The 17911-nt window shown below is 44.6% G+C and overlaps 1 protein-coding gene across 1 annotated transcript; it reads right to left on the bottom strand.

Annotated features, from left to right (window-relative positions):
• Positions 1-1285: 1285 nt before the first annotated feature.
• Positions 1286-13108, bottom strand: LOC109694368 (signal-regulatory protein beta-1-like). Its single transcript, XM_074072407.1, has 6 exons — positions 12958-13108; positions 9308-9664; positions 5673-5984; positions 3128-3445; positions 1989-2088; positions 1286-1643 (listed from the first exon to the last, which is right to left on the bottom strand). The coding sequence occupies exons 1-6, from the start codon at positions 13028-13030 to the stop codon at positions 1568-1570; spliced, it is 1236 nt and encodes a 411-aa protein (XP_073928508.1). The 5' UTR covers positions 13031-13108; the 3' UTR covers positions 1286-1567.
• Positions 13109-17911: the final 4803 nt, after the last annotated feature.

Below are 17911 nucleotides of genomic sequence, written 5' to 3'. Positions count from 1 at the left end.
ATTTGAAAAATAACCGAAGCAAAAGGGTTGAAGGTATGACTCAAGTGGTAGAGTACTTTCCTAGCAAGCAAAAGGCTCTGAGTTCAAACCCCAGTACCACCATAACAAACAACAAAGAAAAAAAACCCAAGCCTAAAACCTGTTTAAGAATTAGTATTTCTGTGTATTCCTAAACACATTTTAGCTGTTTTTATAAAGAGAATATCATGCTGTCTGAAATCTTTTGGAGTCTACTTCCTCCACCAATATTTTATTCCTAAGATTTAGATGGATTACTGTATGTAGTGCACTTCCCTCATTTTTACTGCTGTGTAACAAGTATCCTGTGCTGTGACTGCAGTCATTGCTTTGCCATCCTCCTGTGCAGGCACATTTGGGTCATTTTCAGGTTTTGTCAGTTTTAGAGACTGCTACAGTGTATGTACTTGTACATTATCTCCAGGTCTACATGTGTGAGTCTTTGGGTGTAAACCAAGAGTGGGAATGCCGGGTTATAGGGTAGCTCATTCAACAACACTTTCTAAATTGCTTACTGTAAGAAAGATCCAATTCCTTTTTTATCTTTTCCATTCCAATAGGAACAAAATGGCACCCTTGGCTTTTCCTGATTGCTAATGAGGTTGGTCATCTCTTCGCATGTTTATTGGCCGTAGTGTTTTTTTCAACTGTATTCTAGTGATAAGGCTGCAAAAGTTTCACGGCAGAGCTTGGGGCTACAATGGGCTTTCCTTGAGGGTTCAGAAAGGGCTGTGTCCATGAAGAAGAATGAAATCTATCATTCACAAGTAAATGGATGGAACTGGAGAACATCATTCTGAGTGAGGTTAGCCAGGCTCAGAAGACCAAAAATTGTATGTTCTCCCTCATATGCAGACTTTTGATCTAGGGCAAATACAGCAATGTGGTTGGACTTGGGTTACATGATAAGGGGAGAGCACACACGGGAGGTATGGGGATAGGTAGAAAACCCAAAACATGAAATATTTGATGTTCTACTGCAGAAGAACTAATACAGAAACCTTAAAACAATAGAGGTCAATATGAGAAGGGAGTCAGAAACTAGTTAAAAGTTCAGTTAGAGATGAATCAACTTGGGATGTAACACATTTGTACATGGAAGCAATGCTAGGAATTTCTCTGTATAGCTATCCTTATCTCAACTAGCAAAAATGCTTTGTCTTTCTTATTATTGCTTATATTTTCTCTTCAACAAAATTAGAGATAAGGGCAGAACTGGTTCTGCCTGGAAGTGAGGGGGGTAGGGGGATAGAGAGGGGATGGGGGTGGGGGGATAAATGGCCCAAACAATGTATACATATGTGAATAAATGAATAAAACAAAAAGAAAGAAAGGGCTGTGTGAACTGCAGGTGTCTGTTTGTTTCCCTTTGGATTGGAACCTGTCCCATCTCTGCTGGGTTTCTCCATCAGGTTCATGGACTTGGAGGTGAGAATTGCTTTCACTCCTGAGGAGAGCATGAGAGTCCTCCTCTCCCTACTGACTTTCCCAGTGTAGGCTCTCACCTCCTCAGGAGACAGTGACGGGGTTAGCCAGGGAGGGACGGGTGTCAGAGGGCTGATGCGGCGGAAGCTGGTGATGCAACTTTAGGGATCATGGCATTACTCACTCCTGGGCCAGTCCTCCTGAATAAGACAGAAAGGTCTTTGCTGTGTTTGTGACTCACAGAGGAAGCAGGGGAGCTGAGGCAAAGCCTTGCTCTTCTCAGAACCTACTTTGAGGGTGTAGTCTCTACAACCCCCTCTTTCTCTTCCTCTTTAAATGTCTCCCACCCCTGCCCACACCAGGGTGCATCTGTGAGACACAGGAAGGCTGAATGGATTGGGTGCAGTTATTAGGGGCCCTCTGGGTTCACCATTCTTTCAAGGTAGGGGAGAAATGGGAAGGTCCCAAGCTTTCTTCTTATAGTACTCCTGTAGCTTGAGTCCCCAACCGTGGGAGCCCAAGTCCTAGCTGGGATGACTCCTTACTTGGAGGGGAGGCTCCTCCTCAGGACATAGATGGCAGAAAGTATGATCAGAGGAAACAGCTTCCAGCCAAGAAGGAGGAGAGAAGAGGTGGGTATGGCACCTGGTGACAGAAAGACATCAGAACGGTCAGGATGAGCCTGGTTTCTGCTTCTAGAGTCTGTTTTTTTTTTTTTTTTTGGCAGTACTGGGGTTTGAACTCAGGGCTTTGCACTTGCTAAGCAAGCGCTCTACCATCTGAGCTACGCCCTCAGCCCCTTTGGTTCCTGTTTCTGTTACTTGACCTTCAAGTGGGCTCAGTCCCACTCCTGACTCAGTTGCCAAGATAACGTCTCGGTCTCTGAGTCACATAACTCTCTGAGCCTCAGTTTCCTTATCTTTAGCATAGGGACCATAACACACGTTGTAGGATGTTTTTGCCTCAAATGAGAGCATCCCAGCCAAGTACCCGGCAGATGCACAGGAACTGCTGAAGCCAAATGGCTTCTGTGTGAGAACTTAGTTGCTCGCAGGAGCATCTGGCAGGACGGGTGGGTGGCATTGGCCATGTGATGAAGGGAGTACAAATTTGATGCTCAGGGTACCCAAGGGGTCACCTCTGAAGAGGATGCTGGAGTTCTCTCACTTTACAGATGAAGAAGTGAGTTTTAGAAAGCTAAACATCTGAACTCAGTCCCTCATTCCCCTCCCTCATGGTGTAGAAGATTGAATGCAGGCCTAAGCTATGCCCCAGTCTTAGGTCTGAGCTTTTTTCTTTTTCTTTCTCTCTCTCTCTTTTTTTTTGGCAGTACTGGAGGTTGAACTTAGGACCTTGCATTTGATAGGCAAGCACTCTACCACTTAAGCCATGCCCCAAGCCTTTTTCTTCTTTTTTTTTTTTTTCTGCTTTAGTTTGTTTTTCAGGTAGGATCTTGTTTTGTTCAGGACCAGCCTCAGTCCACAGCCCACCTATCTCCCCCCTCCCATGTAGCTAGGATTACAGGCATGTACTACCAAGCCTGGCTTGTTTTTGAAATAAGTCTTCACTAACTTTTTTACCTGGGCTTGCCTTGAACTGTGATCCTTCCATGTCTACCTCCCACATAGCTGGAATTACAGAAGGTCTGAGCTTTGAACTGCTTGGTTATTCCACTCCTACTCACCCAAGCTTACTTCTTGGTCTCTAAACTTGCTCAGTTGCAGGCTTTTCTGGACCAGTGTCTGGGAGTCCTGAAACACTTGGCAGGTGAACACCCTTTCGTCCTCCAGCTGCGAAGTGTTGACCAGGATGTGACTGTCTTGACTGAATGTGCCATCTGGGTTCTTGGTGGGAACAAGGGCCTCACAACTCTTGAAGCATCCATTCCTCTCCAGCCAGGTTATTCGCATGTCTTCGGGGTAAAACCTTCGCACATGGCAGGTGAGGATGGCCGCTTGGAGTCCCAGGACATGGTGTGCAGATATGCTCACTGTAGGCACAACTGAAACAATAACCCTCTTTTGTCACTTTCTTTCTTCATGAAGAACATGTGGATGCTCTGGGAGCAGCCAGACCCTCGAAGGTACTGTGTTGCGCTCTTGGAATATAGCAGTGAACAAGAGAGTCATGGGCCCTGCCTCATGGAGCTCACACTTGGGTGGGGAGGGAAGGGAGGAGATAAGCAGTCACATGACCTGCACAGGGGTTCTGAGAGCCTGCAACAGGGGTACCTGACTTGGTCTGGAGGTGGGCAGGATAGGGAAGGTTTCTGGAGGAAGTGACATTTGTGCAAAAACATGAAAGATAGTATAATATGAGTTAACTGTCTGTGGCAGATTGTGTTTTCCAGAAAATGGTGACAATAATTCCAATATGTGCTTCTAGGGCTTTGCCACTCCTCATCAGAGAGGAAGTCTGAGTGCGACTTTGTGCCTGCCTGGTGAGATGGTATGTGTGACTCCCAAAGTGAGTCATAGAAGTTGACATGGTTTTCACCTGGCTCTGTCTTTCTTGGGACACCATCACTAGCTGTGAAGAAACCTAAGCTAGCCCATGGGAAAGATGATAAGAAGCAGCCCATGCCATGAAGAACTGAGGTCCCAAGGGGACATCCAGACCCAGGGACCAGGATGTCAGTGAAGAATCTGTTGAATGATTCCAGCCACTGAGTCATCCAGCTGAGGCCCAGAGCAAAGATCAGCCATCTGTGCTGAGCCCCATCAGCACTTTGGGCATCATAACTTTGGAGATCTGAAGTCAATTTGGAGTACTGGAATAATTTGTTATGTAGCCCTAGTACCTGGAACATTAGGAAAATGGGGTAAAGGAGGCCAGGAGGAAGGGGGTATTGGGAGAGAGTGGGGTGAGGAGGGCATCTCAGACAGAGGTCTTGGGGAGAGGCCCCGACGGAAGCTTAGCATGTTCTAGGTCTTTAGAAAGAAGACCAAAGTGCTGAAGGGAGTGTGGGTGAGACGAGACAGAATTTGGGTCAACCCAAAGATGGGCTGACTTCTGGCTCTGACCTCTGGGGACACTGAAAGACATGTGAAGGGTAGTGATCATGTCAACACAACCACTTTCTAGAACCTTCTTAAATTGGGCTACCTGAGAATGAGCATCAAGGCTATTAATGGGCATTCTTTGGTTTTTTCAGGATGCAGCTGGACAGAAGAAAAATTGGGACTCTGGACACCTGGAAGCCATTTTCCTTGCCTGCAGGAGGGAAGTGGGACTCGCCCATGCTGAGGTGGGGAGAGGGTTAAGGAGAGAGCTGAGGCCTGGGAAAAGCCCCCATGAAGTCCAGGACATGGGCTTCAGCAGCAGTGAGGGGCATTTCCTTCCTTAGCTCTGCAAAGTTTGATTCAACACAACAATCTGGGCTTTGCTCTTGGAAAATGAACAATGGGCTTTGCCCTCATAAAATCAGAGCCAGAGAAGGAGGGTGCAGTCTGCATTACTCCTGCCCTTGTGCCGGCCTGGGTTTAAAAAGCATCTTTCAAGGCAGTGCCTGGGGCAAAGCAATGGTAGCATGGAGGTTTGGGTCATCAGAGGTCCAGGTGCAGAGTCCAAGTGGGAGAAATGTCCTTGCTGCGATAGCCTAGAAACTCTGTGTGATCTGGTATCCACTCTTCTTTTTCTGGCCTTTTCTTTTTCTATGCACTCATCTCACTTAGTCCCAGGCAGCTAGCAGAAGCTCCTTAAATCTGTCTTGCTCCCACCACTCTGCCACAGGGCCTGTGCCCACCACTCCGCCACAGGGGCTGTGCCCATGCTCTTGCCTCTGCCTGACACACTCTACTGAGCTTGACTGACCCTTTTATGTTTTCCACGCCTTGGTTCACACATCACTTCTTCAAAAGACATTTCTCAAGTTAGCTACATTTCTCCTGGTTTCATCTTTTATATATAGTTGTTTGTGTCTCGGTTGATAGGCTTCACATGACTGTGGGCCCAGTGAGGTGGAACTAGATCTATTCTGTTGACCGTGTAATTCCTAGTATGCTAGAATAATGGCACCCTATGTTGAATAGATAAATAAATAAACATGTTGAATGAATACATGAACTTCCATCTCCCAAGAGACTAGAGGGCAAGGAACTCTGAAAGAGGAATGGGTCATAGCATTATGCAGGAGGGGGACAGGAGCCTCATGCCCACCTCCCTGGGGGTTTGTGGGAATAAGTGGGAAGATGTAGGCAAAGAGCTCTTGTTGGGAATCTGGGTCTTACCTTGGAGGAACTGGGAGATGTTCACGTGCCCTCTGAGGGGGCTCTGCAGTTCACTGTGGGCCACTTGGCAGGTGACCTGGGAGTGGAGTGAGGAGGAGGCAAGGATCACTAGGGTGGTGACCATGGTGTAGGAAGAAGCGGCTTCAGGCAGGAAGATGAGGGTGCAGAAGGCTGGGAGCTCTACATCATTCTCAAACCATTTCACATCAATGACTTTGGGGAAGAAGCCGGTTGATACGCAGGTAAGATTCAGTAGTTGGCCTGGGCTGACCCTGCTGGAGGGACCAGTGACTAATGGAAGGGAGGGCTTGGCTTTGATCAGGCAAAGGAGGAGAGAGGAGAGAGAAATGAAGATGGTGAGTTACTCTCTAGCATGATATCCTCCCTGCTGGACTCCCTCCCTACTTCTCTCCAGTCTCTTCTCTTAATATGTTTTATTACTACTGTTATAACAACCAAAAAAGTGGCCTCATCAACTTCACTTTCCAACTCTTCCAACCCATACTTGGAAACCAGGTCCTTGTGTCTTGCTAAAATTCAGATTTGACTATGTATGTCATCCTCTGTTCTCTTCTTCCTCCCTTTCTTCCGTACTAAAGTATATTGTTAAAAAAAAATCAACTAAGGCTTACCATCAAACAGAGGGCCCTTAGCTGCTTCTTCTTGCAAAATGTACAGACCATCTTTTGACTATTTCAGCAGATCCTTTGGGCATTTCTCCGTGTTTCTAAATAACATCCTTATACTGTTATTTTTCAATTTTTTTCAGTTTTACATCTGTGGATACACCTACTACAAAGATGATGACTTAAGATATTTTTTATTTCCTTCCACTTGCCACCTATACTTCTCTTCTTCACATCCTTCTATCACAGACACGGCATAAGTTTTTGTTTTCTTAGTGTTTTCCACTTATATTTTTATGACCAAATGAGTATTGTTTACAACTGGGCCATGTTATATATATCATCACTGTGTTTGTTATACAGGAGTTATTTATTTATTATTTATGTATTTAATTTAGTTTTTCATTTATTCACATGTGCATACATTGGGTCATTTCTCTACCCTGCTCCCCTCTCCCACCCTGCCCCCCTCCTCTGCTCAGTTTCAGGCAGGTCCTGTTCTGCCCTTATCACTAATTTTGTTGAAGAAATGACATAAGCATAATAAGGAAGACAAAGCGTTTTTGTTAGTTCAGTTAAGGATAGCTATACAGAGAGATTCCTACTATTGCTTTCATGTACCCATGTGCTAAGACCCATGTTGATTCATCTCTAACTGATCTTTACATTGGTTCCTGATCCCCTGCTAATGATAACCTCTGTCGTTTTAAGGTTTCTGTATTAGCTCCTTTGGAGTGGGGACATCAAACGCTTTCATGTTTTGGGTTTTCTACCTATTCCCATATCTCCCATATGTACTCTCCCCTTGTCATGTGATCCAAGTCCAACCACATTGCTGCATTTGCCCTAGATATAAAGTCCGCATATGAGGGAGAACATATGATTTTTTTGTCTCCTGGGCCTGGCTGATCTCACTCAAAATGATGTTCTCCATTTCCATCCATTTACCTGCAAATGATAAGATTTCATTCTTCTTTATGGCTGAGTAAAATTCCATTGTGTACAAGTACCACATTTTCTCAATCCATTCGTCAGTAGTGGGGAATCTTGGCTGTTTCCATAACTTGGCTATTGTGAATAGTGCTGCAATAAACATGGGTCTGCAAGTGCCTCTGGAGTAACCTGTGTTGCATTCCTTTGGGTATATCCCCAGGAGTGGGATTGCTGGATCATATGGCAGATCTATGTTTAGATATTTAAGAAGTCTCCAAATTTTTCCAGAGTGGTTGCACCAGCTTGCATTCCCACCAGCAGTGGATTAAGGTTCCTTTTCCCCCATATCCTCGCCAACACCTGTTGTTAGGGGTATTTTTGATGATGGCTATTCTAACAGGAGTGAGGTGGAATCTTAGTGTGGTTTTGATTTGCATTTCCTTTATGGCCAGAGATGGTGAGCATTTTTTCATGTGTTTTTTGGCCATTTGAATTTCTTCTTTTGAAAAAGTTCTATGTAGTTCAGTTGCCCATTTCTTAATTGGTTCATTGATTTTAGGAGAGTTTAGTTTCTTAAGTTCCCTGTATATTCTGGTTATCAGTCCCTTGTCTGATGTGTAGCTGGCAAATATTTTCTTCCACTCTGTGCGTGGTCTCTTCAGTTTAGAGACCATTTCTTTTGTTGTGCAGAAGCTTTTTAATTTTATGAAGTCCCATTTATTCATCCTTTCTCTTAGTTGCTGGGCTGCTGGGGTTCTACTGAGGAAGCCTTTTCCTATACCTATTAGTTCCAGAGTGTTTCCTGCTCCTTCCTGTAGTAACCTCAGAGTTTCGGGTCTAATATTTAGGTCATTGATCCATTTTGAGTTGATACTAGTACAGGGTGATAGACATGGATCTAGTTTCAGTTTCTTGCAGATGGCAACCACTTTTCCCAGCAGCATTTGTTGAAGAGGCTGTCTTTTTCCCATCGTATATTTTTGGCACCTTTGTCAAAAATGAGGTGGGTATAGTTGTGTGGATTCATATCGGGGTTCTCTATTCTGTTCCACTGGTCTTCATGTCTGTTTTTGTGCCAGTACCATGCTCCTTTTATTGCTATTGCTTTATAATATAGTTTGAAGTCAGGTATTGTGATACCTCTGGCATTGCTCTTTTTGCTGAGTATTGCCTTTGCTATTCGCTGTCTCTTTATACAGGAGTTTTTAATGGCCTCATTATTTCCATCTGCTAAATTTTTATTGTTTTTCTGTCATGGTTGTATTAACCAGGACTGAAGTCAAGAATGTGAGAAACTTAAAGTTGGAGGTGTGGCTGAGGAGGTAGAATGCCTGCTTAGCAGGCATGAAGCCTTGAGTTCAAATTCCAGCACCACCAAAAAAAAAAATAAATAAAAGAATATGACAAGCTTAAGAAATACAGAGGCTACATATTTTACATCAAAATTGCAGTTCTTGTGATTTTCTGTTCCAACAATTCCATCATTCATATCATCTTAGAAACTATGGCTGCATATCTTTAAGATTGCATTCTTTTTTTTCCATTTATTCACATAAGATTGTATTCTTAAGTTTAATTCGTTGTAGAACCCTGAACACTGATGATATGTACTGATATAATGTTATGTAGTAGACAGTCTTCTAAGTGTTTTCTGTTCATAAACGCTTTGACATTTATAATCCTTACAATGAGCCTGTGAAGTGGGGACAATTATTATCTCTGTTTTACAGACGAAGACATTGGAGGCACAGAGAATTAAAAAAACTCATTAGGGTCACACAATCTCTAGGAGGCAGAGCTAGAAGTTGAACCCTAGCTAACTGGATCTGGAGTCTTTACTTTTACCCCCAGGGCTTTCTGGTCTATTTTGTGATCTTTTGGCAGCTGTGAGATTCTAAAGGGTCAGGGGTCTATTGATTATATTTCAGCTCCCTCACTAAGATTGCTCCCCTCTCCCAATTTTCCTTGTCTTCCAAACTTAACACAAGGCTGTCAAAAGGGGACTTTGGGCTGAGCTCCTGGGGTTTGTGATTTGTCTTGGAACAATGGGTTGGGTTTGTAGGGATCTGGACTTACTGCGCACAAATATCTGGGTGCCTGGTCCAGACTGGAGCTCCTTATCGACAGAACCCATTTTCTGGAACTTCACACAGTAGTAGGTGCCAGCGTCTGCTGAGGTCAGGTCACTGATGCGAATGGAAAAGTCTGTGTTGTTTATCCTTGTGGTGTCTGAAATACTTGTTATCCGTGGGAAGTGGCCTCCTGTGAACCTGTATGTCAACTGCCGGTGTGGTCCAGTACCCTTGAACCACTCAATGGACTCCACAGGGTGCAGGGAGGTCACAATGCATTGAAGAGTGGCTGAATTTCCAGCTGCTACAGACACTGACTTCACAGGCTGAGTCACCTGCAGCTCTTCCTTACTTGCCATTCCTAGAGGGAAACACAAGTCAGCTCCAAGTCTCTTGCCCTACCCAGCTGGGGCTGAGAGTGGGGTCTAGTTGCCTGGGTCCAGGTTGCAGTTGAAGTCCCTTTCATTCTTTCTCTGCACATCATGCCTTAGCTTCTAGGGTGGGCAAATAGCTGGACTGGGTATCAAGAGTGACCTAGAAACCAGACAGTCCTTACAAAGGATACAGATAAGAAGGTCACAAGAGTAGAAGAAAATCTATGAAAGACTGTTCAGCAACCCCAGGAAAGCAGTGAAATGCATCTTTTACTCAGAGGTAGACAATTAGAAAGAAAAGTTACAAAAAAATGGGTGCAGGTGAAAGCCTGTTTTCAGGCTGCAATAATAGAGGAGGCTGGTACCATGGCTGACAGAGAGGTCAATGTTAACAGAGGAAGCCTAGAATTGGACCCCAGAAAATATGCAGACTCCCTACAGGGTCAAAGTGGCATTTTATGTCCATGTTAAAAAGGTACTGGGCAGAAAACCAAGCTAATTCTTAAAAAATGGCTGCCTCCAAGGGATGGGAGGGGTAGAGGGACTTGTATTGATTACTTGTACATTTCTTCCTTGTTTGGGTTATTTGGCAAGCCTGTAATGTAATAAAAACAAGATAGAATATTCTCTGTTGACACTATTTTTAGAGTGCTAGTGTGGTAAGAGTGAGAATGATTGCCAATTTTCAGTGTTGCTAAGGGGGTGGTGATCCAGGTTCTGTCATGCTGGGGAGGGACACAAAGTGACACAGCCTTTCCAGATGGCATTTTACAGCCATGACCCCAAAATCTAGTGTATGTGACAAAGCCATATGTGAAACAGAGGGGAAAGTAAAGGTGAAAGACTCACCAAAGCTATTTTGGTCACAAACATTTAGAATGACCTCTTGTCCTTTGCTGCTGCTCCTTGCAGTGTGTGACATGATGTGTTACCGACCTCGGGACACTCTTATTTTATTGGGAGACTCTATGTTTCAAAAGCCTTCAAAATGCACTCATACCCTTTGGCTTAGTTATTTCTTCTAGGGTCTTATTCAAAAGGAATGATCAGGCAAGAGTGAGCACATAGTCATAGTATTTGCAACATAGGAAAGCTTGATGAGAGGCACTTGTCCACTCACTTGGAGTTAGTTAGATAAATGATACTGCAACTGCATAATGGAAAACCAAGCAGCGATTAAATTGATAAGGCTGAAGTACATATTGGGTTGTACTGATGATGGTGTAGACACATGCATCAATGTGGAAAAAGATCTCCAATGTAACATTAGGTGAAAAGGCAATAAAACATATTTAGTTGAATTGTATTTCTTCTTAAAATTTAATATATGTGGAAGCAACACAGTGAAGAGTTAAAAACAGGGCTTGTGGAATCCCTGTGACTGGCTTTAATGCCTCCTCTTTTGCTTACTTGATGTTTGACCTTGAGAAAATTACGTAAACTCTCTGAGCCTCAGTTTCTCATCTATGCATATATAAGTTATGAAAAATAGGACTTGTGGAGTTTGAACTCTGAAAACCTTTGACAAATAATTAAAACTGTGCCTGGCTCATATAAGGACTTTTACAAGAGGAGTGCAATTGTTTGAGTGGCTCCCAAAATTCATGGATTGGAGCCGTCATTCCTTAATTTGGCAGTGTTGGGAGACAGGGCCTAGTGGGAGGCATTTGGGTTGTGAAGGTGGAGTTCTCATGAATGGGTTAATGCCTTTATCACACGAGTGAGTTCTTTCTCATGTAGGGCTGGATTAATTCCAGCAAAGTGAGTTGTTGTAAAGCAAGTTCACCCCTCATGTTCTACCTCTTTCACGAGCTCCACTTGCCCTCTGTTTCCCACCATGAGTTGAAGCATCGTGAGGCCCTCACTAGACATGGCGGACTAATCCTCAACCTCCCGGCCTATTGAACTGAAGGCCAAAATAAATTCTTTTACTTTATAAATCATCCAATCTCACATATTCTGTTATAGCAACAGAAAACTAGAAGAGTTGACCTGGAGTCCAGTGGGTGTGTCATCAGGCTGACTTGGTCTCAAGGTAATACTCCGTCCAGCCCTGATAATTCTGGCAAGCTCAATTACTCCCTCTGCTTCCATGTCTCTCTGTCAAGCATAATGGATCATTCCTATTTCATGTGATTGTTGTGAATTTAAATGAAGACACAGACTTGACAGATTGACAGATACACACTGAGTCGAGTTATGACCAGAATAGCAAGACCATCTTTTTTTTCTTTAGTGGCATTGGGGTTTGAACTCAGAACCTCACGCATGCAAGGCAGGCACTCTTACCACTTGAGCCACTCCACCAGCCCTGCAAGACCATCTTAATGTGTTCCTATTTGTGTTTACTAAACCTTGAAAACATATAGCAGCGAAAGCTTACACACTTCTGTGTGCCAATATTACTCTAAACACATAACTATATTAATAACATGTTTAATTTTTACTACACCCTATTAGTAAGCCATTATTATTTATCCTTATTTCACAGACAGGAAAAGTGAGGCACAGAGGTCTAGTAACTTGCCCAGAGTCAATAGCCTAATAGTGATGACACTTGTATTTGAACATTGGTAAGTCAGTTTCAAAAATATTTGAACTTTCCTGGACAGACTCTCAATAAGATGTTAACACCCTGGGAGAAGGAGGACTGCCTCTTCTGCTGTCTGAGTCAGCTGGAGGGAGAAGGGTGTGTACAGGCAGTAGAAACACGCACATCAGGAGCATGGTTGTAGGATGCTAGAATTCTGGGGGATTTTATGGTATAAGCAGCACCATTTACGAGTGTTTTCTGGTAGTCCATACTGTGTGCGTAGTGTTCGTGATCCTGCGCCTCTCTCTATTTATATCCATTTGAACCAGGGCAACTGGTGATGGTGCTATGGTCTTCAGTGGACAGAAGAGTCAATATCTGTGTCTTCACCTCCTTCCCAGCAAGCCCCGAGGGTCATGGAGCGTTAGAGGGCATGGAGGGTGTGAGAGGACAGGGAGAAGCAGTTGGGAAACCCTGCCACTGAGAAGCACCTGGGTGGGGTAAATCCTGTGTGGAGCTGGGTGTGAGAGGAAGGACCCCTCTAGTGTAGGAATTCTGGAGGGATTTGTTTGGGAGACTTTTCTTATAATAGAAACCATTTAATGAAATGTTTTCAAGAGGAAGAGGTAGCAAGGAAAGAGGCCCAGGAATGGAGGTTCATCCACCCCACTGCCGATGGGGAAATGGGGCTACTGCCAAACTCAGGCAGCATCCTGTACTGTGGTGCCCGAGGGTGGCGGTGCTCACCTGCGAGTGCCGGCAGCAGAGGCAGCAGCAACAGTGGCAGAGGCAGGCGGGGCTGAGAGGCAAGGATGGGCATTGCGCACCTGGAATCTGCTCTGTATGAGTCCTGAGATGGCCCCCGACTCAGTGCTCAGCAAAGATAGGCGACGCTTTGTCTTCTGTAATATAGGAGGAAGTGACTGTGATACGGGGAAAGGGCTGTGGGATTAAGCCAGTTCCTGCTTCTAGGCTGGGGAATGGAAATCAAGCCCAGAAGTTACTGATAGGTAAATGTTCCCAGGTGCTTGCAGAGGCCCTTGCAGACTCTCTTAGTACCTAGGCTGTGTCTCCTGGGCCCCTCACTCCCTGTCAGGGGCACCAGTGGCCAGTCCTCATCCAAGAACCTGGAGACGTTGTCTGCCATGGTGGTGGGGGTGTTCAGCCTTGTGTCCTAGCTCAGGTGAACTGTGCAGTTGGAGTTAGGAGGAGGGATCCTGGATAGGAAGCCTCTAGGGGTTGAGGCGCCTGCTCTCCCTACTCCAGAGACATCGGTGATAAAAAGAGCTTGAGGCCAAATCTGATGGGGACCCCTGGCTTTGCAGAGTCTTCTTGTAGGGGAAGTGGCTTTGGGTGAGCCAGGAGTTAGACCTTGGGAGTGGGAGGATGGTTTCAGTTCTAGAGGATGCAGAGGCTTGGTGGGGGCCTCTGGGTGTGTCACTCATCCTGTGGGATGAACACAGGAGAGTGACACACCCAGATACAGCTGGGAGGAGGAGGGGTTCCTTTTCTGGCCATTTAGGTCTGGTGCAGCTCTGAGTGGCCAGAAAATCACTCCAGCCAAGAATTCACTTACTTTCTTAGTTCTGAGCAGCAGCAACTGGTACACACGCCTCTCAGCCACAAGCTGGTGGATCTAGTGACCCAGTTTTCTCAACACGTCTAACCCCTGCCTCCTTCCCAGTGGCTGGTGAAAGCTGTGGATTAGAAGGGGCAGGTTCAAAGGGGAGTCAGGTAGGATTTGATTGCTTGGAGATGACTGGTGTCTGCATGGCAGTGGGTAGGTCACCTGGGGTCCTTCTTAGCATCTGCAAAGCACACTCATCATTCACCTACCCCATCATGCTCTCTTTCCTACATCCTTGTCTCAGTATGTGACAAGACTGCCCACCTAGTGAAGCTGGAAAACCTTGGCGCCATTTTGATAATTCCTCTCATTCCCCCATATCCATTTATCTAAAATAAATCTTTGTCTGAATCTGTGTGGAATGCTATAACCAAATGTAGACTCGGTGGCTTGTAAATAACAGAAATTTGTTTCTTAACAGTTCTAGAGACTGAGAAGTCCAAGATCAAGACATCAGCACACTCAGTGTCTGGAAAGGTCCAGCTTTTTGGTTCACAGGTGGTGCCTTCTCACTGTGTTCTCACATGACAGAAGGGCTAAGCAGCTATCTGGGCCTCTTAAAAGGGCACTAATCCAATTTATGAAACCTCTATCTTCATGACGTAGTGACCTCCCAAAGGCCTACTTCCTAATCAGTTGCATTGGGCACCAGGATTTAAAGTATGAATCTGCGGGGGCTTGTTGGGTTGTTGGGGGGGCAATATGGTCACTAACAATCAGTCCTACCAATCCTTTTTTGTTTTTTTTGGAGACAGTGTCTTGTTATGTAGCTCAGACTGGCTTCAAACTTACTATCTTCCTGCCTCAGCCTCCTGAGTGCTGGGATTACAAGTATGTACTACCATGGGTGGTTAGTCCCTAGCAATCTTAAATCTCCCTGCATCCCTCTCTCCAGTTCATCTCTGGCTTGGGGAGTTTTCAGTTGGCCTCACTCATCCTTTCCCTAGTACAGTCTTTTCTTCATACTGTAATTTAAAAGTGACATCTGATCATGTCACTGTGGAAAGGTAAAATAAAAGACTCTTCTCTTTCCCTAAGTGATCTGGCCCTAAATGCTTTGCCAGTCTCAGGTCCCAGCCCTTCACTCACATTGGGGCTCAGCTCCCTCCTCTCTGCAGGGATGCTCACTCCCGTCTCCTCCTCATTACAGGTACATCTAGAGTATCTGTGGCAATCAGATTTCTATCACTAGAGCAAAATATTGTAGACCATCAACTTAAAGGAGGAAGGGTTTATTTTGGCTCATACTTTCAGAGGTTGCATCCATGTTTGGTCAGCTCCATTGCTTTTGGCTTATGGCAGCACAGCACATTATAGTGGGAATGCAGGGTGGCGGAGGTCGGTTCACCTTACAGTGACTGGGAAGCTGAGAAAGAGAGAGGAAGGGCTAGGATTCCAATATCTCCTTCAGGCGCACACCCCCAATGACCTAACTTTCTTCCACCAGGCCCCACCTCCTAAAGTGCCACAGTCTAGTGACCAAGCCTTTAGTGTGGTCCTTTGGGTACCTTTAAGACACAAACCACAGTAGCATCCTCATTACCTCATCAGAATCCAAAGTCACTGTTATGGTTTGATTATGAAATGTCCTCCACAGGCTCATGAGTTGAATGCTTGGTCTCCAGCTGGTGGAGCTATTTTGGGAGGTTATAGAACTTTAGGAGGTGGGCTGAGCTGGAGGAAGTAGGTCACTGCCAAGGTTATACCTGGTCCCTGGTCCCCTCCTCTCTCTCTGCTTCCTGTCTGCCATTAGGTAAGGAACCTCTTCTGTCACATGCTCCTGCCACCATGTTCTGCCCAAGTGCATGGAACAAGCAATCATAGACTGAACCTCATGAAACCATGAGCTAAAATAAATCTTTCCTTCTTTTAAATTGTTCATTCACGTATTTTGGTCACAGTGATGAAACAGCTTATTAATACAACCAATCATATTTATGTTTGATATTGGTCTTGTTTACAGTGGGAAAAGGGGTGAGTCTATCCTTTTACTGAGGAGGCTCAGCAGGTGATTTTGAGCTCAGAAGGGAATGGCCACTGGAGTCATGGTAACCATGTGTGCAGGGAGCCCAGGTGCTGGCCTTCAGTCTGATGATCACAGAAGCACTGGAGCCACAGGAGCTCTACCTTCTCTGATCCCACAGCTGTCCTCTCTTCCTTTCCCCCAATTCTTGGGGCTTCCCCACCTCTCCAAGGTCTGGGATCCTGACATTCACGAACTGAAGCACAGTAGTAGCTGCATAGCCACCTCATCCTTGACCCCACTTGGTCAGGTCTGGACTCACTGGCTTTGCAAGAGTCTCAAACATTACCTAGTCCTTCCACCATTCGGTACCTGTAATCTGCTTTATGGGTAGGTGAGACAGAAGAATGTATGGGATATAAGAGATCTCTTTGCAGGGTTGGATTGTATGTACAATTGTATAATTTCTAATAATTATACAATTTTGTACTGTGAGCATGTGCATGCTTGCTTGTGTGTGTGTGTGTGTGTGTGAGACAGAGAGAGGTTTTGCTTTTATAATTTAATATTTCATATTCTTGAAAAGAAAGTTTTAATGAAGCCTTTTTGAATATATTATGGAGGCTGTGCCATGGACTCATTTTACTTGTTCAGGTGAGCAGAGACCAAAAATGTTTCTGCAGTGACCTCCTCTTACCCATCTTGTTCCCCTGGCAGGTGAGGATAGTGTCCTCTGTGCCATCAGTTTCCTCCACCAATATGGAACTCTGCACATGGTACAGTCCATCTCTGCCTTTGGTGGGGATTAGTCTCATCTGTCTGAGGACATTTCCATTCTTCAGCCTTGCAGGTGACATTTGAGATGGGCTGTTGAAAAATAGACTCAGTTGGCTGAGCTGAAACAGCATTGGATAGAGGCTCAGACTTCATGAAATAACCGAATCCATCTTGCTAATTACTCGGTGGCCATTCACTTAGCATCTGCCTAGCACATAGGTGGTGCTATAGCTGGAAGACCCTGATATTAGGGTTTATCCCTACAACAGATATGAGGAAAACTGTGTTTCAGAGCCAGGTGAAAGCCTGGCCACATGTCCTGTCACCTAGCTATCACAGTCTCAGCCAACTCAGCATTCTCATGAAGAAGGGTGGCAAGCTTGTGTGGTTCATGTTGCAGGTAATATGAGTGTTGAAGTCCTTTGGAGCCGGGACCACCTCCATGGTACTTAAGATTTTGTAGGCATTGCTGTACCTCACTTGAACCATGTAAGCCTGCAGGATGAGAATTCCTTTCCAGTTCTGAATCACTTTGTGGTGATGTTTTTGGGAAGGAAGCTGTAGGACATGAACTGATATTCACAGCCTGTCCAAGCAGAACCTTTGCCAAGGGGCTCAATACCATGGGCAGAGAGGGTGGAGCTAAGATTAGTACACAATTGGTATTGGTGAGACTGACAATATTCAATGTACTTTATATCATTTTAGTTCAGACAACTCTGAGATTAGGTGTGATTATCATACCTAAGTAAGTGAAGGATGGCAGAGGTAAGAAACATACCGTAATGCAGATTTCTCTGCTTTGTGGTTACCACGAAGCTTACAAAAATATTTGGATTGTAACAAACTGTTTTGAAATGGCAGAAATTTAACACTGATTGTAAAGATAAGAAACAAAAAGTGTGAAAAATACTAATAAAAACTCTGCACTTTATTCCTCCCCATATTTTGATTTTTTGTTTATTTTTTGAGGTAGGGTCTTTGCAATATAGCCCACACTGTCCTCAAACTTACAGTCCTCTTGCCTCAGCCCCTGGAGTGCTAGGATCACATTGTACGTCACCATGCCCAGCTATATTTCGAATTTTTGATGTCCCGTTTTACATCTTTCTACACTGTGTATCTCTATTAACATACGAATGTAGTGACTATTGTTTTGTTTTTCAGTCTTCATACTAAAGATACTAATTATTTTTTGGTAGTACTGGGGTTTGAATTCAGCAAGCTTTGCACTTGCTAGACAGGCTTTGCATTGCTTGAGCCACAACTCCAGTCTGTGAATGTTTTTCATTATAATTATTAAATATATTAATTGTACAAAATGAATGTGATTC

This window comes from Castor canadensis, chromosome 5 (assembly GCF_047511655.1).
Source record: "Castor canadensis chromosome 5, mCasCan1.hap1v2, whole genome shotgun sequence".
NCBI classification, from domain to species: domain Eukaryota; kingdom Metazoa; phylum Chordata; class Mammalia; order Rodentia; family Castoridae; genus Castor; species Castor canadensis.
This window is presented reverse-complemented; position numbering and strand designations above follow the sequence as displayed.